This window comes from Heliangelus exortis, chromosome 17 (assembly GCF_036169615.1).
Source record: "Heliangelus exortis chromosome 17, bHelExo1.hap1, whole genome shotgun sequence".
Lineage (NCBI taxonomy): Eukaryota > Metazoa > Chordata > Aves > Apodiformes > Trochilidae > Heliangelus > Heliangelus exortis.
The window spans coordinates 1,085,001-1,109,487 of NC_092438.1; the positions used below are offsets into that span (position 1 = coordinate 1,085,001).

Genomic DNA, 24,487 nt, shown 5'->3' on the forward strand with positions numbered 1-24,487 from the left:
GTAAACAGCCTCTCCGTGTGAGTGCAGAAAGAGGAGCAGAGAGTGAGCTGGGAAGGCAGCACTGAACATACCAGTGTTCCTGTCCCTGAGGTGGTCAACTTCCCGCACAGTGTTAATTGACAGATTGTTAATGACACTGCCAGGAGTGACGTAAGGGTCAGTTTCAGGGTCAATGTTTGGATAACCTTTCCATGGCTCACCAGGACGAAACTCTAGGACAGAGGGTGAGAAAAGAAGGTAATTAAAAAAAAAAAAAAGCATCAAGAAAAGAGCAATCTAAACAACCCATCACTCAGTGACTGAAATAACCCAAACTTTTTAAGCATTTGGCTTCAATTTATTAGGCCAATTATGACTAAATTCACTTTATTTCTAGTTTTTCTGGGCCTGTCTCACTAGGGTGAAATCTCAAAGCCAGGAGATAACTTCTCTGGTACAATAAAACTGCTGCTCTGGATCCTGATCTGATACAAAGGGCCCCTTACAGCTTCTCCTCACAAATCCCTCCCCACACAAACCCCACCCAAGGAAGAGGAAAGCCCCAGGGAGGAGCCTGGGGTGGGTACCTGGTGGCCAATTAACACTGCTAGAGCCATTAGGCGATTTGGCACGGGGCCAGCCGTCCCCAATGGAGCCGGGAGGGCTGGCTGGGGAGTTACTGCTGTTCATAAAGTCATAGGGAACAAACGGAGAATCTTCCAGCCTAAAACCACTTGAAATAGCACCTGATTAAAAAAAAAAAAAAAAAAAAAAAAAAAAAAAGAAGTCAAACACTTTTGGTAGCCAATATTTATATATTTACACATAAACATGCCCACCCAAAGCATTCACGAAACACCCAGCAGCGCCCTGCCCTCTCATGAGGTCAAGTTAGACAAAAGTCATAGCAGATTATATACTCCAAAATGAAACATCTCTGAATAGTTCAGGAGAAAATCCTAAGAATAATCTCCCATGGAATCACCACATTAAAACAATTTACTTATTCAATGCAAGTAAAATATTAATCCAAGAAGCTAAGGGCACCCTGTGAGACCCCAGCTGGTAACAGGGGCAGGAAAGACACGATGGGAGGGCTCTTGGAAGAGACAACAACAAGATCTGAAGGATCTTTAGCTGCTGCAAAGCTCTATACATTCTACTCGTATTCCTGGGATGAGTAAAAAATAGGGGAGCAAGGAGGGAAGCACTGGACAGGATCTGATTGTGTGCAAATCCTGGAAGGAGAAGCTTGGAAGTTATTACACAGCAGAGCCAAAGATACTTCACAGTTCTGAGGGAACAAATGACTTATCAGTGATCTGATGCACTATGGAGTTCAAATAACCAAATTCCTAATACAGTCCTCAAAACATCACCTAAAGCAACCCCAGCACCTGTGCCTCCACCTGACAGCAGCTGATGCAGTAGCAGGGCACCTCCACTAGATGTGTAGGGCTGCAGCAGGTTATTCACACTGCTGAACAGCTGACAAACCTAAAAATACCCAAACAATCTGAGGACTGAACAGTAACAGGAGACTGGAGGCATTTTACAGCTATCTTTAGACACAGAACCTTTGTGCTATAGACTCAAATTTTAACTGGATGAGATTTCAAGCAACTGAAAACAGTTGAAATGTCATATGAATCTTGATTACTGGAAATGAAATATGAAGCAACCAAGTCCACCTCCTCTACAACTAAGTACAGCAATGGTCTTGGTCTATCCCTTCTAAGCTCTCCCCATTTTTAGCATACAAATGGACACATTCATAACCTAAACCTGTCACTGAACATGTCAGACATGACCAGAATGCATGCACACAGAGTTTAATCCCCATAAGTCACCTTAAGGCCAGCAGAGTGGGGAAAGCTGGAAAATGTAAAGCTTTTTGTTTAAAAAAATATATATGAAGCATTCCAATCCATGTTAAGGTAAAGCTAGTAGCAAAAGTCCCACTTAAAGAAAAGTCTGGTTAAAAAAGGACTCGTGTACAATGTTTCTACTGAATCTCACCACAAGATCACTTCTGTAAGTGAAAACATTCAAGCAAGCTCCAGGCTGCTGTACAAGACAAGCAGCAGGCTTGGCACACAGACAAGGCAACATGAATTCTGACAGCTACAAGCAACACAGCAGCTACAACTACAGCCCTAAAAATAGCAGCCTGCATTTCATACACACGAGGTGAAAACATGAAGTGTAATGTCAAGTGCTACTTGGGGACACGTTGCACATACCATGTTTGCTGGAGTTTTGATCTAATGATGTGTTCACAGAAATGCTATCTACTGTAGTCCATTTCCTCAGTCGAGATTGTGGCTCTTTAATACTGCTCATATCCATGTTTACATTCAAGTTTGAGTTCATTCCTGAAAACATACAGAGTATAAAATACAAACTAAGTATTTTTCTTCTGCTAATTACCACTGTTGTTCTAACAAACATTTAAGAGCACATTACTGTGATCACTTCGTGCTTCCAAGTCTCCATTTTTGAGAAAAAAAAAATCTAACATACAGGGAATTGACCACACAGAGTAGTTAAGCTAAGCAATGCAAAGCACTCTCAAGTCCTCAGCTCATGTCTTCATGCAAAGATGTCACTGGAAGAAGCCACTGGGGAAGTCAGAGAAACTAAAATGTGAATACCTTAAAAAGGTGGCATTTCTAGCATTAGCCCAGCCCCAGCACAACCACAAATCTCACCTACACAAAGCAGAAGCACTCTACTTTCAAGAGCTACACTGAACTCCAAAAGTCACTCTTCCCAGTGGGTGGGTGTCTGTACTCATCCCCAGTCAGCAGAAGTTATGTGCTGGTACCCACAGGTCCCACCTCATTCCCTCTCCCCTTTGGGCTGTTCCCAGCACACCCCTCCAGCTCCTGATCCACTGGAGATCCTGATCTCCAGCTCTGGCTGACTGAGAGGCACTGGAAAGCTGTGCTCTGTTTTGTTCCTAAGTTGACATTCACTGCCAGGTAGAGGCTGGTTTGCTTTTTGGTTTGGCTGCTCTACTTTGTTTGGTACATGGGAAGATGTTGATGTCAGAAAAGCAGCCCTGTGAAAAGCCTCTGAAAGCCCCTGGTAAGAGGACAGTCAGGCAAGAAATACAATTTTCTATAGCTGCAACAGAAACAAGGGCAAGTCAAATCAATCCAGCTTCTGACACCTTTCCCTCCAGCATTTGGCTCTTTCAAAGCAGTAACCTGTGCACAACAATAAACTTGGGAGCAGCTTGCAGAAGACAGAACCCCAAAGGAAGGGTTCGAAAGATCAGAGGCTGGCAGCCAAGGTGAGTGCCAGCCCCTGGCAGGCACAGATCCACATCCACAGCTCCATACCCAGCAGAATCTATACTTAAAGCAGTCTTCCCAGAAGTAATTTTTCATTTCCAATTGTGGAAGATTTTGTACTGTTCATTCAGTCTACAACAGTTCAACCCAAGAAATGAAACAGAAAGGAACCTAATGTAGGCAGGGTGCAATTACTCAGCATGAAGCCTGACAAGGAAGTTAACCAATTCCTTTCACCAGACCTAACCTGGTGTCTCTAAGAGCTAAACAAACTTCATTTTCACACCTTGCCCCCTAACAAAAGCAGTTGTTGGATTGTGATGCCAATCAGCAGCAGCAACAATGAAGCATCAGCCTGGAGCTGAGACAGGCCACAGGCAGCACTGCAGTGTGCTACATGCAGGGCAACAGCACAGCCTGCCCCATCACTGCCCCATCACTGCCCCACAACACCTACAAGCACAAGGGTTTCAGCAGCAGTCTCTGTTGAACAGAGTTCTACAAAGGTCAATGAGAATGCAAAGGAAAAGAGTCCAACAGAAACAACCAGATTAGAAGCAAAGCGGAGAGGAGAAAAACAGCAATAAGGAACAAGAGGTATACAGCTGGATGAGGTAGCATTAAAAAGGGACCTAAAGTAAGGAGAAAATATACAAGCCTGTAATTTCTGAAGTAGAAATTGGACAGAAGCCTGGAAATGTAGGGAAAAAGAAACAGGAGATGTTTGTATTTATAAGTGTTCAGACATTTTGCCTGAAATGAGACAACCATTCTTTAAGAACACTGGGCTAAAAGCTTTCTTTCCTCCACAAAATAGCTAACAATGAAATAAGCATTTTGTTTTACCTATGAAATTCCATATTTATTGATTACATTTTTTAAATTAAACAAACAAAAAAGAATCCACCTTAATGGATTCTTTGTACAGGCTCTTTGTATGGATGACTTTGTATCATCCTTGGGATCAAGGGGATAAAAAAGGAAATAAAAGGGGGTAGATATGCTACAGGAATGTTGGGCACTGTGCACTGAAATACAGACAGCCACTTCTGGGCAGGAGGGAACTGGTGGAAACAGCTCTTTAGTTAAGAATGGTAACTGGATAAGGCCCACAAAGAGTTACACTTTCCAGTAAAACTCTAAGTGCAGAGGGTTACAATCACTATTGTTTCAGAGCAGGCAGGCAACACGAAAAGGAAAGCTGTGTGTCACATAAACATTAACTGGCAGTATGAAATTAGCAGGGAGAAACCCACCTATAGGGAAGCTGCTGAAAGCATTTATTGGTGATGGCCCTTTTGGCAGCTCAGGAGTAGCATGGGGTATGACATTCTCAAGGAAAGACTTCATGGTGGGTTGATGGAGTGACTGCTGTTGAGAGGGTGGAGTTTGCTGCTTCATTAACAGGTTTGGGTCAAGCTGACGGGACTGTTGCATCATCTGTTGCTGCATACTAAGAGATCGACCCTTAAAGAAACAGAGGGGTTACAAATAGGCAAAAGGAGAAACAGGCAAAAGCCTTCCCACCTTTAAAGACAGAGAGTGAAGCACACCTGGGTTCTGTGCAGCTCAGCACAGCAAAGCCCCAGCATTACCCACACCAAGCCTCTAAAGCTCGTCAAGACCCCACTCCCTCTTTCACCCTTGGACACAACTTAGAGCAAGCACTGCAGCTCGGGGTGCAGAGCAGCTTTTAAAGATAACTGGAAGAGGGAGCAATAAATGCATTTCTTTACCTGCTGCTCCTGCTGCTGACGGCCACCAGAAGGCGTGCTCCTTTGAGTCTGGGCTTTTTGCTGCTGAGCCAACAACCGCTAGGAGACAGCGTTTGGTGGGGGGGGGGTTAGGAAGAGTTTACAGCTGAGGTCAAGTCTCTACTTAGACTTTCCAACAGAACTTACCTGTAACTGGTTTAACTGGGACAGTTGATTCAACATGGCTACCTGTTGTGGGCCAAAAAGTGGGCTCAGGCCACCGTTGTTTGGTGCATACTTCAGTAATGATACTGGAACCTGCCAAATGGAGCAGGATGGACAACACCATGAGATCCTCCAGATCCAGAGTATCACAGCCTCTGGCTAATGGCTGCCTAGCTTCTAAAGCACTGATCAAGCTCCAGATGTTTTAAAATATTTACAGGATAAGTCTCAGCAACACCAATAAACAAAAACCAACTTTCTGAAGCAGCATTTTGGTAGCTTATACACAAAATATTCCATGTATTCTGTTACCTGAGGGGAGAGTAATGGAGGAGGCACTTGAGCACGTGGATTAGGCTGAGATGAATTAAGAGGTTGTGCTGGAGGCTGCTGCATGCTCCTGGGCTGTGCTGCTATATTACCAACACCAAACACACTGGGATTGCCATTCTGAGGAGAGGACAGACAGTTAGAGACAGACACCTGCTGCTGCTTCTCCTACCCCATGCTTTCCAACTAGAAGCTAAACACATATCAAGCACATAAGTAGCTAGGATATTAAACGAAAAGGTATTAAATGCTGTCAAGTAACATGCTGAGGATATGCACACAGCCTTACCTGTCTAACAGAATTCAAGTTTTGCATACCCAGCCCTGCTAGGGAGCCAAGGGCTTGGTTAGGTAGTGCATTATTTGAAGGGGGAAGCTTCATGTTTTGATTGGACATAAACTGCATGTTTTGGGACTCGTCTGCTACAATGCCATCCTGATGGGACAGACAAACCGAGGCACAAGAGCCAGCCAGCAAGCAAGCAGAAGGGAGAAACCATTGCCAGGAGCAGAAGGGAAGAGTCACAGGACAGTCCAGCACCAGGAGGAAATAGGCAGAAAACAAAAGAGATCAGGTTAGTCATTTGCACAGCAAAGGGACTACAGAAAGAGCTCAGTTATTATTTATCAGCAGGTTAAAAACAAAACGTATCTTATGGATTAAAAAGAAAGCCCCAGTTTCCCTCTCTGTTAAATGCAGAAGGGTAAGGAGCTGACTGCTCAGAATGCAGAAGTTCCCCCTGTGAGACACCCACTGACCTTATCGAAGTAAGGACTGCGATCTATGGAAGACTCTTTGGAAATCTGAGGACGAGAACCAGGGCCTTTCCCAACCACACGATTGTAATCTCCCACCCCGAGGCCGTGCTTATCCAGCTCCATCCGTTTCTCTTGCAATATCCCTGGGAAAAGGCAGAGAGGTGACCACAGCACCCAAGGACTGCTCTGCTCTGCTCTCCAGGTACCGCAGCTCATGCTCGTGAAGGGCTGAGCCAACTCCACTCTCAAATAATTACCAATAAAAGACAACATCTGTTTAGCTGTAAACTTTTTGGGCTTACTGGAAAGGGAAAGGAAGCACTGTGAGCTGATGGCCAGAGACAGCTCAAAACATGGAATCATCATTTTTTAAACTTGAGTTTCCAGTTGCGAACGCAATTTTTTTGGGTTTTTTTATAGTGGCAATAAGCACTGTCTTGGCTTTGAAGTAGTATTTTTATTACATCCACACACCCCAGACATTCATATAATATTTTCTTTACTGAATTTTATTCAGAAAGAAACTATTTAATAAAAAGCTACAATGGTTTCTATTTAAATCTTCTATTGTTATAATTGTTATAATGTGCTGAAGAATTATGTGTTGAACACTTCTTATTTGCCAGAGGAACACAAAGCTCAATGGACTCAAATACAACTACCAGAGCTCAGAAGTAATTGTACACTCAAGGTTTAGATGTTTTTAAGAATATATATATTTTTTTGTATTAATTTAGCTCTTAGAACCAAAAATGTGTTTCTGACAACAACCACAGCGAGGAAGTGTGGTATTTGAAACACTTGTTTATGTAAGTGAAGGTATGCAGAAGGCAATTTAGAGGCTTGCATTACATAAAACACACCCTAAAACATTGCTTCAAGTCAGCTTAATATATGCTTTATATATATATATATATATATCAGCTTAGCTTGATTTATGGATAATGTTACTATAGCAACAAGGCGATTCGGGTGTGCAGCGTTACTCAAATGCACTTTTTTTTTCTCTCTTTAGGGGTATTCCTCAGTTTTTAGCTATATATATTGCTGCTAATGCTACATATTACATGTACTTTTTAAAAAAGTAATTTACAGAAGTATATAAACTAAAAGACTGGAAAGGGAAGAAATAAAAGCAAGCAAAGTTCTCCTGTCCTCACCTCCAGACATGTCCATCTTATTGCTCTGTATGGTTTCATCTGGTGATTCTCTCTGAAGTAATAAAATGAATCAATTATTTAATAACAGTATTTTTAAAAGCTAAAACAAAGAGATTCATATATACTATTTCAATTCAAACCTGCAAGAAAAAAACCAAATAGAGACAAATCAGATGCTATTTTGAAGCATTCCCTCCCATCAGCTGTTACACAATTGAACACTTGTGTATTTTCACCTAAAAACATGGAACTTTCAGTAAGGCATCAGACTACAGGATGAACCCCTGGGAGGTGTTACAGAAACACTTTTCCTCAATAAATAGGTTGGTTTGTAATGAGGATACAAAGAAATGGGATGGGTGACAGGGGAGACAAACAGAAGAGAATCAAGACCAGGTAATTTAGCATTTTAATCTTAGTGCAGGAAAGCCAGGTAAGGGTAAACACTTACCGAAAAACTGAGATTTGTGAATTGCTTAATGAATGGATTGATCCATGTTTCATCTTGCTTATTTCCACCTTTCATTATTCCCTTAAAAACAGAAAGGAATTCCTGTGATCCTCAGATGATGTTTACCACCATTTTGCTTAAATTACATCCTAAAATGCTATGAATGAAGATTAAAGCCCAGCAGCACTGCACACTCAGTGCAAAGCAACCTGCTCTGATTTAGCCTTCAAAAATGACAACAGTGAAAAAAACCTTGACTCAACCTCCTCATTTCATTACCTTTGTGGGCATTTTTTTCATATAGGTTGGCCAATTTAAAGATGGGTTAGCTTCTTGTGAAGAACTGCTGTTCCACATTCCAATCTCAACATCCTCCTCTTCCTCCCAGCTGGTCTGACGACTGCCTGTCAGTGGCATATCATCTCCACACCAACTATCTTGCATAGATTTAGGCCCTGCTCATGAAAAAAAAAACCAACCCAGCAGGTTAACATTGGAATAGCAGGTGAGAGCCTTCAGCACAGAAGTTATCTTGAGGTACACTTCAAGATTAAAAGCCACAAAAATGGTCAAGTTTCTCAAGAGGTGTTTCACCTTCCTCAAGTCCCTTTATTACTCACCAGGTTTAGTTGAAGCCTGTTGACCAAGAGAAGTGTTCCCCCAGCCAGAGGTGCCTGCTGCATCACTGATGGGTTCTCCCCAGCTGGTACCAGTATCCATGGGTTTACCCCACGCTGAAGTTCCATTATCTACAGTAGTGGCTGGAGTAGGAGGCTCTCCCCAACCTTTTTTTAAAGCAGTATGAGTTACTGGCATGTTTTTAAATAGGATTTTAAAAGCTATCTAAAGAGACTCAAGTGCTTTGCCTTTTCTAGACCCATAACTTACAATAAAAAGTGTGTTAGTACACATTTACATTTTGTGTGGAATCATTATAACTGTAAGCTGTTCCACTAAGGGGGGAAAAAAAAAAATCACAAAAATACAAGTTTCATATGAAAGAATTACACTTTGAAAACTGAAAATTTTAAGATATTAAGTTCCTACAAGCTACTCATCATATCTAAGCTACTTCTAAGCTACTACTCTTCGCAGCTGACAAGAGGCTGAGCACAAAATATTTAATAAACACCACAGCAGCTCATCCACAAGTATCAATATTCACTGCTCCTGAAACTATGAGATCAGAAAGTCTGATCTTGAGGCCACCGGAGCCTATCATCCTGTCCTGTAGCAGCTCAACACTTTTTTTAGGGGCTCTTTGGCACAATTACCATTTGACTGTTTCAGAATAAAATCACAAAAAATACATTAACTCCTCAGATGCTACTTTAAGTATTTCCTGTATTCTCAGGGCCCAAGCAGAGCTGTCCAGTCTGTATGTTTCTCAAGCAATTTAAAGCTAGGACACATCTTCCAGTCTGTCTAATATCATCAAACATCTTTGAGCATTGCTGGTATTTATTTTTCTTCATAAATACAAGCAGCACTTCATTCGCTGGCACCTTCCCTTTTCCACTTGTAAACCAAAATGTTGTTGTATGAAGCAAGAACAAAAGAACTGTTCTACAACTAAGAGAAAACAAATGTGCATAAAACCAAGTCTTACCAGAACCCGAGCTGCTCTCCTTGCTAGACATGGCACTTGAAGACAGTAGCTGCTGATGTACCTGTGCTTGCTGGTCTGAACTGCTGCTACTGTTTGGGACATTTTTATTCCACATATTCACATTTTTGTAGTTGTACTTGCTTGGATCACCCCAAGCAGAAGTTCCATCATCAATTTCCATTTTACGGCGGATTGATTCAGGGGATGGCTCCTCCCAGCCCGTGGGTTCTTCCTCCTTTGCTGGTGCTGGCATTGGCCCACCCAGCCAGCCTGACCCCGGGGGCTTGGTTGTGGCAGATGGTGCTCCCCAAGAGCCAACATCTGGTTTGTTCCACTCTGGAGAGCTGACTGGCTTGGACGAATCCCCCCAGCCTTGAGGCTGACTGGGTTTGGGAGGGTCTCCCCAGCCCTGGTTCTGATTAGACTTCGCAGGCTCATCCCATCCTGAAGAATTATTTGGGTTTGTATTATTACCTCCCCAAGTAACAGAATTTGATTTACCTGGCTCGTTCCAACCAGATACTGATCTGTCACTGTCGCTGCCTCCTGAACTGGATTTCTTAGCCTCACCCCAATGGTTACTTCTTGAATTTTCACCCCAGCTGTCACTGGCAGAAACTGCCCAACCCTGGCTGGCCTTCTGCCCATCCGCCCATCCCTGTTTGATCTTCTGTGTGTCATTCCAAGATGACTTTTCCTCTTTGCCACTTCCCCATGATTGATTGCTCTTGACCATTACTGTAGCAGCAGAATCTTCTTCCCACCCCCCTTGGCTGTTTGACCCTTTGGAGTCTCCCCACCTTGTAGCAGACTTTGGATCTCCCCACCCTGATACAGATGAGGTATCATTATTATTAGGGCTAGGTCTATCCACACACCCCCCTGAGCTGGAAGTCTGTGTCACAGAGCCTCCCCAGGCCTCTGTCCCATTGTCAGTTTTTCTTTCACCCCTCGGTGATGCTTCGGTATCCCAGGCAGTGTTCTGTTTGATTGGAGTCTGTCCCCAACCCGAGTTGGAGAGGACACGTGGATCTAAGTCAGTTCTGTTCACTATGCTTTGGAGTAATGCGTGCTGGTCAACTTTCCTTCTGTCTCTGCTCTGTCCTTCTGCAGCCGCTCGATCTTCTCTGCATCCAGCGCTCTCCGAGCTCCCTTCGCTGTCCCCCGTACCTGTTTTGGCCCAGGTGCCGCTCTGCTCCGTCCCCTGGGAGGCAGCAGGACTCTGGCTGCTCAGCTCATCCTCCTCAGTAGATTTCCATCCGTTTGTAAACTTCCTGCTGTTCCCGCTCAGGCTCTCGTTGGAATGCTGATTGCCAGGCAGTTTGCTCCAGTCCCCGTTGGGAACGCCGCCGGTGCCCACGCTCTGGGCTGGGCTGCCCCATCCCCTCCTGCTCCCGCCAGCGCTCGCCCCGTTCCCACCTCCCCAGGGCCCGTTCTGGGAGCTGACTGCCCCTGCCTCCCACACCCCTCCTCCTTTATTCCCGTTGAGTTGAAAGTTAGTGCTGCCAGGCCCGCCGGCGCCCGGCTGCATTACAGTTGCATTCACAGTGTCACCATTAGCTTGGCTGCTGGGGCCTGAACATTTGTCTCCGGAGTAATTAGAACCGTAGGCACCCCACGTAGTACCATAAGAGCCACCATTTTTGGCCTCACCGTTGCTGAGGTGGGGAATGGAAGTGCCGTTTGTGAGCGGAGAGGCCTGCATCTGAGAATGGTTCATTGTGCTCACGCGCCAGGCCCCGTGCCCCGTGGCGTTGGGCAGTTCGTTCATCTGCACCGAACCAGCAGAGTTTGGTAAACTAGAGGTCATAAAGTTAGTAGTGTTATTTGGTCCGTTCATTTCAGTGTTAAGGTTTTGAGGTTGCCCACTGAATGAAACCTTCCTTGTACCATTTACTTCAGAATCGCAGTTTTCCTGAAGGCTTCCCCAGGAACCATGGGCTGAACCACCCACCTTGGAGTTAATACTCTGACTGCCAGACAGCTGACCTATGGTACTGCACGGGATACTTGTGCCAGGATTACCACTCCCTACAGACCCTTTCAGGGCATGTCCATTGTTCTCCAATACAGGCCAGGCACCATGGTTGCCATTTGAATTCAAAGTGCTTGGATTTAACCCTCCATTTGATGAAGAGCTTATGGTGCCCCAAGCATTCATTCTATTGTTGCTACTTTCAGATTTGCTGTCAGGAGCATCCACAGAAACTTGACATGTGCTTATTATGGTCCCGTGGGATAACCCCCACGGCCCATTAATACTTCCATTGCCCACATTATTGCTGTTGCTACCAACCACAAACTTATTTTGAGAACCATGTCCAATGCCGTTCCGAATGCCATCGTTGTCACCACCTGTGCTCCCTGAAGCCATTATCACCAGGTTTCTCTCTGACCCAGAGCTAGAGGCAGAGTCAGTGTCCATACATTCTGATGTCAGCTCTGGGTCACTGCCAGTGATTGATGGCCATGCTTCTTTGTCAGAGCCGTCTACAATAACTTTATCCCAGTTTGTGCTGGAGTCACTAGTTGAAGAGACTGGTCCCCAGTGAGGATTTTCATAATGTGATCCTAGACCACTGTGGTTCAGATCTAAAGGGAAGAAGGAAAGTCCAAGAGCATTATTATAAATTTAGTATTATTACTTCATTAAGCAGGAGAGAAAAAAGGTATAAAGACACTAAGCCAAGAATTATTTTGCTTATTGTAACACTGCAGTCATTGGAGATGACAGAGAAAGCTTCCAAGTAGAGCTGCTCAGAAGGCTGCAGGACCTAGAACACTCACCAGCATGCAAAGCTGCACTGTCACAAAAAGCCCAAAGCAGCACTCCCAAGGGTACAGTTTGTTTCTCCAGAGAAAGGTTTTTTTTTGAAAAAATACTTCTGTAGGTAGTGGTGTAAAGTATTCTGCAAAAACATATGCTTATTAAAAACTAAACTACTATATAAAAACCAAGGCATTCCAAAAGGCAGAAGTTAAAACAGGATACTAAAGTTCCTACCAAATGCTCTCTGACAATAGCCAGAGAAACACCCACCCTCACTAAAAGATATTCTATGGGATTTCTGGAGTACAACTTGATATACTTTCTTTTATACAACTGGACACAAAACCCACAAGACCAGACTAAAGTTCTGCTGCTGCAGAACTACAGATTAGATGCAGTGGTTGAACTGATACTTCTCCTTTTCACTTACATAAAAACTAGTTTATTTTTGCACAACTCAGCTGCTGACCCTGCCTGGGAATCAAGATGACACACACTGTAGTCCATTTACAAACTTTTCCTGGTTACATACACTCTTTGGGGTGGATTTGCTACAAAATAAGTGCTATCAATTTTCATCTCATCTGCCTGAGGCTTTACTGTAGAGACCCCTTCCCCAACTGTTAAACCAAACCACAGTCAGACAGGTGCCTAGGAGATAAAACTACACAATTGTGAAGCCTGAGAAGAAGCTGCCAGCCTCACCAGCTCCTCCTTCAGCTACAAGGGGTGTTGATTCTGCACCAACCCCTGATGCCCACCCCAACCCCTACCTACAGCTCAGGAACAAGCAACTGAGCTGCAGCTACTCCAAAGTCAGTCAAAATTGCCACCTACTTAGAGGTTACAACATGTACAAGACAATGACTTCTGGCAACAGCTCGTGGCTGGAATGCAGGGATCACTCAGCAGGAGCCTGATCTTAGGGCTCCAACCCAACCACAAAAAGGTTTCATGTGGTTTATTGTGTGGAGGCACAGACTGACCAAGCTGAAGAGCAGCACAGTCGATGCAGGTTTAAAAAGAGACCTTGTTTCAGTGCTTCCATCTCTCAGAAGGAACTGGAGAACACCATGGCAAACAGAAGACCTCAGATTTTAAAACAGAGTAATAAGTTTTAAATACTACATTATCTGAATTTATGATCCCGATGATCTACAGGAAATGGGAAGGAGCTAAAAAGCTTCTATTTCAATTCCTGCAGACAGTTTGCTGAGTTTTACACTGACACACAAACAGCTCTGGTGTGGTTTTCATTAATTTTAAAGCAATATTACTCAGAGAAAAAGCATCCAGCCAAAGACCCTGCCTCCAAGGGAATGTAGCCTGGAGCAGCACAGAGCAGAGATCACCCACTGCTCCTCCACCATCCAGGATGCAGCAGCTTGAGGGAGCTGAAACAATCAGTGAAGTTTCACAAAGAAAGGCAAGAACCAAGGTGCTGGCACAGCATTTTGGTACAGGGATCAGTGGGAAAAGACCTGTGGCAGGTAGAAACAGGGCAAGAGAATTAAGAGCATCAAAAGCTGCCCTAACAAAACCAGGATTTTGATTACACAAACATTATCCCAATAATATGATCACTTTTAACAACACCAAAGTATATAGGTGGCAAACAGGCAGAACTGGGTGTGAGGAAAGATGCAGGTTATGACTACAGGAGAGAGTGAAATGGTAAACAAACCCTAATTTGCACAGCAATAGAAGACATAAAAAGGAAGCTTGCATTTATTAAAATCCTTTTGTAGTGATTTAGATGCAATCGGAAGTTTGTAATGAGCCAATAACCAACAGCACACAGTGACTGTTTTACTGTTATCCAGAATTTTATCCCAGTACATACAAAACCACCTTCCTGGATGCAACTGTGTGTTAAGTGATTTCTAGTATGAGCCACTGTTCTGAAATATTCCTGTCTCCACACCCCACAGACTTCTGAGGTTAAGTATAGAAATACTGAAGCTATTATCTCTGTTCCTCCTCTCTGGCAGACACCACAGACACACTCTCAAAACTGAGAAATTACAGCTGACAACACACGACACTTGGTTCACAGCAAAAGCAGCCAGCAACAGCCAATAGCTCTGCTCTTGGATTTCTCCCCAAAACTACTCTGAAGCTGCAACTGGGCCTCTGCTCCTCAGATCCTGGACACAAAAATTTACAGAAACCTGAGCTTCTTAAAATTCAGTAACCCGCTGCCATTTTTTTAGAAAAATCTGTAATTTAGCAATTTTATGCTTTCTAGCTCTCCAGTTACCCCTGGGGGCAATGTTTGCTGGAAACTATGTATTTTTAAAGCTGCTTTTTTTTTTTCAGGTACAATCACATGGTCTAAATGAAACAGCAGGATTGAGAAGTATAGATGATGGAACACCTGAAGTTTGCTCCCATGAATCACCAGTGGGAGTTATTTGTATAACCACTATTGGACACTTTGCTAGGATTTCTTTGCACGTATAAACAGAAAATAACAGAAGGAGATTATGTAAAACTACAAAAAATTAAAATTCATTAATCCCATCTTTGTGTTTTAAGTTGTACCTTGGCCAAGCCAGCCCCCACAAACTCACCTCACCTCACCAACACATCTCATATTATCAAGGAAATTGCTTTAGTGAAAGCACTATCAGGTGGTATAGGAATGCAGCAGCAGGTAGATTTCCTTCAAAAGTTAAGTAAATCCAGCTGCCCGAGATTCCTCCTGGAATCCTACCCTTGTCTCCCACCAAGGCAAAGTGAGAGTTCCCTCCTTAGCTAGTTGAATTTATCTATATTTATCTGTATATTTAGGATATACACTATCTATTCCTCCAAAGTAATAAAGACATGTGAATCCTGTTTAGCAGCTCTAATTGAGTAGAACATGAACTTTCACTAAATGTGATCATGCCTTTGTTTGCTTCAGGCTTTCAGGGCTCTGGCACACATTGCTCCCTCTGCCTCCTTTCCCACTTCAATATACACTGTTACCCAACAGCCTGCCAAGTATTCCACCTTCCCAAATATTATGGAGTTTTGGTTCTTATGTAAAAATGCATTTTAGTAAACAACCTTTCCAGCTTTTAGGAAACAAGCTAAAAGGCACAGAGGAGGAAAGCTGCCAGCACAAGGGCAGAGTGTGGCCGGGCACCCAGCCCACCCCAGGGGCAGCCCCCCCAGAAGGGACCCTCCTGCACGCTGTCCCCTCCCTGAGCAGTGGCTTTGCATGGCCCCCAGCAGCCCCCAGCACTCACCCAAGGCAGCATGCAATGGCAGAGAGAAAGTCAGTCAGTCACCCAGCACATGCTGCTGAGAAACAGTAAGCCAAAGAATTAAAAATAAAATAAATCAAATAAAATCGGACAAAGTGGTATGGAACACGTAAGTGCAACAAACACACGTGGTGTGGAAAAAGGTGAGAGTGAAATTAGCTAACCTGACTGGTTAGGGGAGTGGCTCACCAAGTCCCGAATGGGAGGCATGCCTACAGAAACAGAACAAAACAAAAACAAGAAAAAAGAAACAAAGAAAGGAAGAACATTACATAAGTGTTACTTAAGCGAACCAGCCCTTTGAGAACAGCCCCCAAGTCTTCAAAACAATTTCCTAGCACCCCTTTCTCTCTGGAAAGGCCCATGTCCCAGGGTCCTGCTGCCTCCAGCCCCCAGCAGGTTCTGCACTGCCTGCCCACAGCACCTAACCCAGCCCTCCAGCCCCTGGCTTAATTACAGCAGTTTTGCTGCTTTTACTAAATAATTGTACTTGTTGTTAGTTTTAATACACTTGGCATTTAATTAACCAATTTAACATGTCTGGTTTAAAAAGTCTGCTTTCTATAAAAAAAGCAGAGGAAGAACTCATCAAAACTCAATTCAGGTAATTTTTCCCTGTACTAACTCTGAATTTCAGAGGTCAGCCCTGAAGCTGAAGCAAGTTCACATCCCAGCATGCCTTCTCCACCTGGAAGTCATTATTTTGCTCTGTGATTTTAGAAAACAGAACTAAACAGGGTCCAGCTCTGACTTAGCCCAAGTGTGTGCATAAGAGACTTCCACTTCCCACTCTCCCAGCTTCCTCCCCAGTTTCCCACAGGCAGCAATGTTCCAAATCCACAAAGTTTACAGTTGGAGACCATAACTTCCACTTTTAAGGGATTGTTTCCTACGTTGAGCCAACCTCCACCACTATTAACTGCAAACCCCAACTGCTCCCTTCTTCCCTACAAGAGCCCAGGAAACTCCCAGGAACAATCACTGCTTCCCAAGGCTCTGGCTGAACATCCCAGGATGCACACAGGGCAGGACCCAAGTCATGGGGCAGGTGCTCTCCTGGTTTGTTCTGTCCCACAGGGACATTCCTGCTGGGAAATAGTTTATTTCCCTGCAGAACCCATGTCCCTGGATACCCACCTGGCTATTCTGGTGTGCTACAAAGTGCAGAGGCAAACAAACCCTGAGCAGCACTCCAGACCTTCCTGTCATGTGGAGTTTACACATGGGGGGAAATTTCAGTAAAACAAAGAACTGCACTGGGTATGAAAATGTTCTGATAAGAGCTACTTAATGCAGACTTCTGAAAATAACCATTTAGTTTCAAGACTGCATCCTTTCAGCATTACTACACGGCAGCAGCTTCACTTCTATGTCTTTATTAAAAAGATAATGTTCTAAAAACAGCAGGAAAAAAGCCTCCAACCCACAGGACTGGTGCTTAAGCTTTACTTCTAAAGGCAGTAGGTTAATTTTCAAAACAGAAGATTGTTCACACACATCACAAGCACAGAGATGTTTTTCTTTGCCCACTGATGTAATTAAAAAACTCTTTAGTACCCAAGATTTAGAAACTTACTATGGCCAAAGCAATTAAAGGAAGACTTTAAATTTAGCAGTATTTGTGTTCTCTGGCTTTTACAAAGCACCCACCAAAGAGTTACAACAACTGGAACTGGGGAGAGATCCAGTCCTGGAGTCTGCCAGGGAGTAAAACAACTGGAACTGTTCCCAATTCCAGAGATTTTGGCTGAAACATATCAAGCTATGTATCTTCTTTTAGCCCCAAAATACAGATCTATTCCAATGCCCACTAAACAGGGCTTTAACATAGTGAAGAACTTAAATCTGCAGAGATATATTGTTATGATATAAAATTTGTTGACCCAAATGGCCTAAACATGGATATTACAACAAGAAGGGACCTACAGATGTGTCAAACTTCATGAGATTTTCATTTCAGATATAACTGGAGACAAAAAGAGGAACCAGGGAGAATGAACAGGTAAGAGTCAGACAGGCAAGAAATATTGCAACTTGTTTTCCAATACCAAGTTATCAGAAGACATTAAGCCACCCCTGCAAGTTCCAGAAGACCTGGAACCCCCAACAAACATCCAGCACTGAAAAATTATTTTCCTTTACACTTTCATCTCACCTCCGTTTCTCAGAGACAACAAAACCAGACATTACTCCTGGTTATGGGAGAGCAAAGAGATTTTTCCAGCACAGAGGTGCAAGGAGACCCTGGGCACCAAGCCCCCTGTGTCAGCTCTGCCCTGGGCAGAGGGGAATTCCCTGAGCAGAGTCCTGGCAGGATGCTACAGGTGACACAAACATTTTCTTAAGACGAGGATAAGTGATTCAGCCAACTTCTCTCACACCTAAAGGTTCTCAGAACCTTTTGGATACCAGCTGGATGTGCAGACACATTATTCAAATAATTAACATATTATTCAAACCACAGAACTACTCCCAGCAAAGCAGCTCAGCTCTGCAGGGCACAGGGACATGGTGACACCTCCCAGCCCAAAGCTGCACCACAAAATCAGGAGGAATGCAATAAGAGCAAGGGGAACCCAACTAACTACATTTTGGGCTCTCATTCACAAAAATGAAATGAAGGACACTATGGTCAGAAAACCCTCTGGATACTATGAGAAAGCTTTAGCAGGCTGCATAAAGAGCAATACTTCTTGGGTTAGTCAAATGTGAATTTTTATTTAAATCACTACTTGCTGGCAGCATGTGTTGGCAACACAAACTGACCAGGAGAGGATAAAAAAAGCTTCATCTTAGAATCAAGTACATGAAAGGTTACTTCAAACCTGGCTACAGACAGGAAAAAAAACTACACAGATGAATTAAAAGAAATAGCTGCTTTAAAATGTCTTCTTGGAGTGGTGAAGTGTTCTATCAGGATGCTACAAAAACAATACTTGAAAATAATGCCAGAAACCTTCCTCAAAGGGCACATGGATAAACTGCTCCCAGTGCTTTTAATCCTTACTCTAATTTTTTTTTTTTTTTTGTAACTGATGGGGTTAGGAGTTCCATCCTTTGTGGTGTATAAAACACTAATTTTGAAAAATGTTAGGAATGCAATAGTTTCAGAAGAAATTCTGTGTAGGAACAAGTTACATCATTATTGCTATATGCACAAATAAATACAAGTATAAAAACAAAAAAGTCTCTGTCCAAGTCTCAGCATACATTAATACCCAATTCCTTTGAAAATCTAGATCCCTACAAAGAAAGTTACTGTCCTGGTTTGGGCCAGGATAAAGGTGATTTTCTCTCTTGTACCTTTGCTTTCAGCTCAGTCTCTTGTAAGCAGCTGCACTGCTGAAATTCACAGAAGTTTCTCAGTCAGTGGCTGCTCCTAGGACTGATCCCACTGATGTTTAGAGTTCCAGCCAGAGCCTGGGGTGCAGAGCCAAGGACACTGCTCAGCTCTGAGGAACATTTTACCCTCCAGAAGGAATAGAGGTCCCACCTGCAGCTCCTTTGGGGAGGAAGGGACAAGAGAGATGCCAGAACTGACCAAACAGAGGATTCCATCCCATACACCTCATCCTCAGGATAAACTTGAGGGATCACAAGAGGCTTCCTGCCCTTCCTGCTTCCCTTCCTTCACCCGTTCCCCGTTTCCTTCAGCATCCTGGGAGGATTCCATCCCTTCCTCTGCCTGTGCTCCTGATCCATCCCAGCCTGAATCCCTGTGTGTTCCTGCCTCCAGCTCCCAACTGCTGCTGACCCCAGGATTCCAGCCTGGACTTTCCCAGGGCTGCCCTGCAGCCTCAGTGGGGATGGGAGAGTTATTGGGGGAGAGGGGGTGGAACCTGGGATCAATTTTCCTGTGTATTTGTATATATTTAGTAATTTTTCCTATTTATCATTCCTGTTTCATTAAAGCTGTGTAGTTTAGTTTCCAACCCATCAGTCTCTCTCCCTTATTCTCTCTCCTTTCTTTATCAGGAAGGAGAGAGATTAACAGAGAGCATCAGTCACTGGGTTTAATTGCCAGGGCAGTGTTAAACCCTGACAGTTACTTTTTTCCAGTCAAAACCAGACAGCCCTTATTGTCCCCCAAAACCTGCTGAACTGTGTGGTAGTACATCCATTGAACAGCAAGTTATGTATAAGTAACAGGCAAGTTTACTACTCTTGAGAAGATATTTGGAGAGAAAGCATAAAAAGCCAAAATAATAAAGGATAACTACCCCTGAACAGCAGTACAGCAAAGGCCCATCCATTTGGTAAGACAACACAGCTCTGACCCAACAAAAAAAAGTAATTCTGATATTTTGAACAATCTGTATCCTAGATGTAGAAAGATAGAAAAAAATAGACATGGTGAAAGCTGTTCAGAATGCTCTGGAAACCTGTCTGAAAAACCCTTCCTTGGGAGAGCTGTGCATCAAAACTGGATGCAAAAAAAGATGCTTCATACCAGGACCATGCTTGGATCACTTATTAGGATAAAGGCTGAAAATTCAGAACACAGCAGTGGTGACACTGGCCTCAACACCTCATCAGCAGACAGGCCTACTGCACATCCCTGCCAGCAAGCAGCAGCTCAGATGTCTGATGCTGAAGTATGAAACTTGCACCAAGATGGCTGAAACCATCCTGCAAAGGTAGGATACAACCCAGGAAAACATCTCATCATGCTGCAGCTTCCATTTCAAGTTGAAATAACATCAGTTCAACCATTTCCCTGATGACTGAGTGCAAACCATTGGATTTCAGGGAAGGAAAAGCAGCACCCATACAGTGTAGAAAAGAAATGAAAACTAACTCCTCCAAATTTTTGTTTGAAGAATCAATTTGAACACTGTTCAAATTGACTGCCATCAGTCCTAACCCAGTTCTCCCAGAGAAGGGGTGCCACTCCCACCAAGCTTTCTGTGGCTTTCTCTGACAAATCAGCACCAGGTCAGCTTATTCTGGCATTTAAACTTATTTTAGAAAAAATACTGACTGTATTGTTTCCTGGGCCTTTGACCATTTTTTTTGTTTTTTTGTTTTGTTAAAACCATTTTATCCTTCCCTTTCAGAACAGGTAATACAGTGTAAAAAAGAAATGAAAACTAACTCCACCAATTTTTGTTTGAAGAATCCATTTGAACACTGTCAGTGCTGCTTAGGATGGTGTTTTGTAAAATCTCTGCTATAAGCACACAGCTCTGTGTTCTGAACAACACAAACATGAAGGCCTTTAGAACAACCTCACCTGGTTGTTTTTTGCTGCTGTTGGGCACTTCTCCGTTGGTCACTGGCTGGCTGTGTGTGACAGTGCTGCCTCCTGGCTGCCCGGGTAATACTTGAGGAGTAGATCCCAGGCTTGCAGCTATCCCAGGTAACTGCTGACCTCGTTTCAGCAGCTGTTTGTGTTCCTGGTGCCGGAATCGTGGCGGTACTTCCCGAGGAGGGTAGCGAGGCAGAGGCTGCTGCTGGCTGCTGGCGGGGGCCCGCTTGGCATTATTGGTGGTGCTGGGTCCTGGGGGAGTGCCCTGGGAGGTGACAGGCTGAGGCTGGCTTCCACTGGTCTTTGTGTGTTCTGGCACTGCCCCCACCCCCAAGAAAGAGAAAGTCGGACAAAGTTATTCGTGGGAACAGCAACTTTAAAAAAAAAAACAAACCAAACTGCATTAAAGCAATATTCTTAGATGTGCTTGGAGATCCAGAAAGGCAGCAGTGGTTCTGGTTCAAGCTGTAACTCAGAATCATAGAATCATTTGGGTTGGAAAGGGGCTCTGGGATCATCAAATCCAACCCTGCATCCACTCCCCCCGTGGTTCCCAGCCCAGGGCACTCAGTACCACATTCAGGCTCCTCTTAAAAACCTCCAGGGATGGATGGAGAATCCACCCCCTCCCTGGGCAGCCCATCCCAATGCCTCAGCACCCTCTCTGCAAAGAATTCCTTCCTAATATCCAACCTAAACCTCCCCTGGCAGAGCTGAAGCTCTGCCAGGGGAGGTTTAGGTTGGATATTAGGAAAAAATTCTTAAGCCCATGGCCTCTTGTCTTGTCTCTACCTGGGAGCAGAGCCCAACCCCCCCCTGGCTCCAACCTCCTTTCAGGGAGTTGTAGAGAGTGATGAGGTCTCCCCTGAGCCTCCTCTTCTCCAGCCTGAACTCATTCCCCACCAGAGGCTCCATCACCCCAGAACCCCAGGGCTGGAACAGAACTCTCCTGCCATCAGTCCTAACCCAGTTCTCCCAGAGAAGGGGTGCCACTCCCACCAAGCTTTCTGTGGCTTTCTCTGACAAATCAGCACCAGGTCAGCTTATTCTGGCATTTAAACTTATTTTAGAAAAAATACTGACTGTATTGTTTCCTGGGCCTTTGACCATTTTTTTTTTTTTTTTTTTTTGGTTTTGTTAAAACCATTTTATCCTTCCCTTTCAGAACAGGTAATACAATGTAAAAAAGAAATGAAAACTAACTCCTCCAATTTTTGTTTGAAGAATCCATTTGAACACTGTCAGTGCTGCTTAGGATGGTGTTTTTTAAAATCTCTCCTATAAACACACAGCTCTGTATTTTGACAAACACAAACATGAAGGCCTTTACAATAACACATCACCTAGGAATCAGCAGCTGAGTCATGTTATGGTAGAATACTAAATATAGGCTACTTTTCTTAAAGCAGAAAAGAAAAAATGGTGGGGACCTCCTTGTTTCTCAGGGTGCAGAGAGGCTCTGGCAGCTCCAGCCACCCCCAGCACCCACCCAGTGCTCTCCATTTCACAGCTGAGTGGAGAAGGACAGAGCTCAGGAGAGGAATGGCCAAGACATAACTCAATTTAATGGAGAGAGCATGGGGAATAGAAGGTATTCAGAAGCTATTAGAGAAATTGGCAAATAAAAAAAAAAAAATCCCCCACACTGTATCAGATTCCATCCCCTGAAGTTGTTATCTGTGTTGTAAAAAAAAATAAAATTAAAAAATCAGGTACCTTAGATCAGATTCCTTGCACAGACTTTTGATTATTATACTGTGACAACAAATTATAATAGGAACTGAATTTCATAAAACCAGATCTATTTCCATTTATCCCTTCTCAAATTTCTTGCTTTTGAAATAATTAAAATAACACTGAGTAAGCCTTGGAAGGGGGGGGGAAGTATTTTAGGAATATCTGAGAATCTCTTAACTTAATACATAACCACTTAGCACACTCCTCTGGTCAAGGTACTGCAAAAAACTTTGAACTAAGAATTTAAATGGTTCACATACCCCAGTCTCTACCTACTGCCCTTTCTGATCTATCAAGATGCCTCCTGCTGCAACTGATTCCCCCTAAGCACTCTTTTAGTTGAAAACAGGGTTCAGCCCACACCTGAGCTGTGCTGACAGCCATGCACAGCAAACAACCACTTTTTGCAGCTGGGATGTCATTATCCAGCCAGCAAGGCAGCCACACAGCAATGGTACCACGCAGGGACACACACACATCAGTCACCTTGTTGCACACTGTATTTAAGCTTTTTATTTTTTTTTTTTTTTTTTTTTTTTTTTACTGTCAGCTGGAATTACACCTCTCTTGAAGAGATTTTTAATCCAAGATGGAACACCCCAGAGCATGGTCAATTAAAAGATTCACTTCTGCTGCACTACTACTGCCACTCACATGTAATTGCTCCTCTATGATGAAGTAAAATCATTTTTATGACATTTTGTGATACCCATAGTCGCAGCACCACGCTTAGGGCAGTACTGCAGGGCAGCAACATTAATACTTTACTTTCCTAATTTAAGACAAAGTTCACATTATCACAGACTCCAAGGGACTTGCAGGCAATCCAATCACTCTCAACAATAAACGAGTGCAACTAATAAACAAGGCACCTTCTGCCAAGCAAGCCCCTGAGCTAGGACATGAACAGGACTCCACAAACACCTTAAGGAAACTGCATTTCTCACAGATTCTGTGCATACATTTCCTTAGCAAATATGATAATTCTTTCTACTCTGCTCAGCAAACTAGATAGCAATCTACCAGATAAGAGGGCTACCCTCAAGTACATGCAATTTATGTTTGGATGTTAATTTCAAACCGAAACGAATCCCAAGTGCAACAGAATTCCCTTCCCCAAGTACCAACCACACAGTAAGTTTTCAGCTATACAATTTATCCCGCCCAACACTTTCTGGTTCACAACTTCTCAGCAGACTAAATAACACATTAATATTCCAATATGGCTACTAGAAGCTCCAACACCCCTTAACTACTACCTTAATATTTTAAATTGCCATAAACAAGCTGCCCGTTTACCAGAAGTTTGTTCTGCACAGCAGTATTTTATTTTGGAAGGCATTAAGGCAGACAGACAGACAGCATTAGCAGCCTCCCAGCCTAGCACAGCTCCAACTCACTTGACTAACACCAGCGAGCCTACAGCAACCAGGATTAAAAATGACACATTTTCATAAAGAACAAACCTGCTGAAAACCCACAAAGCAGGGGATGGTGAAGCTACAGTTTACAGGGAGATTCCAAAGAAAGACGCTTCCAACTTGTGTTGCTTTCCCACTCTGCAGATTTCATTAGAAAATGGAGGAGAAGCATGGTGTCATTTTACTGCTCCAGGAGCTGCCTGCCAACTCCTCCTGGAGCAGGGGCCCAGGGACTTCAACTCCCCCTCCAATAAAAAAATGGCAGCTGTTTGAATAACTTTAATGCAGATGGAAAACAGTTTCCCCACTCGCCCGGGCTCGGCGCACAAAGATCCAATCCTCCCCTAAAGCACACAAAGAGCAGCACGGAGCTGTCATCTGCACCTTCCCCTGCCTGCTGCTCCACTGACCGCTCCCAAAGCTCTGGCACTGCTGCCTCCTGCCCCGGACTTGTCAGTGCTGGAATGCTGAAGGGCAAACAGAGGAAGTCTGGCTTTCAAGCTGACACACGTAAGATGTAGTGCTAGAATTTTCGTTGTGGAAAAATGGCC

At 43.7% G+C, this 24,487-nt stretch overlaps 1 protein-coding gene across 11 annotated transcripts in view; it reads right to left on the reverse strand.

Moving 5' to 3' along the window:
* Nucleotides 1–24,487, reverse strand: part of TNRC6A (trinucleotide repeat containing adaptor 6A) — a 46,190-nt gene that overhangs the window by 5,291 nt on the left and 16,412 nt on the right. For 4 of the 11 annotated variants that reach the window (XM_071761004.1, XM_071761000.1, XM_071760999.1 and 1 more), the window contains 17 exons: nt 20,764–21,096; nt 15,695–15,742; nt 9,507–12,098; nt 8,518–8,682; nt 8,177–8,352; nt 7,898–7,978; nt 7,447–7,498; nt 6,287–6,429; nt 5,817–5,963; nt 5,510–5,647; nt 5,180–5,290; nt 5,015–5,092; nt 4,535–4,745; nt 3,937–3,969; nt 2,223–2,354; nt 567–725; nt 72–212 (listed from right to left, as the gene is read on the reverse strand). In XM_071761004.1, coding sequence (XP_071617105.1) covers nt 72–212; nt 567–725; nt 2,223–2,354; nt 3,937–3,969; nt 4,535–4,745; nt 5,015–5,092; nt 5,180–5,290; nt 5,510–5,647; nt 5,817–5,963; nt 6,287–6,429; nt 7,447–7,498; nt 7,898–7,978; nt 8,177–8,352; nt 8,518–8,682; nt 9,507–12,098; nt 15,695–15,742; nt 20,764–21,096 — 4,740 coding nt within the window. The remainder of the gene's footprint in view (nt 1–71; nt 213–566; nt 726–2,222; nt 2,355–3,936; nt 3,970–4,534; nt 4,746–5,014; nt 5,093–5,179; nt 5,291–5,509; nt 5,648–5,816; nt 5,964–6,286; nt 6,430–7,446; nt 7,499–7,897; nt 7,979–8,176; nt 8,353–8,517; nt 8,683–9,506; nt 12,099–15,694; nt 15,743–20,763; nt 21,097–24,487) is intronic. The other 7 variants (XM_071761003.1, XM_071761001.1, XM_071761005.1 and 4 more) reach the window with 6 other exon arrangements.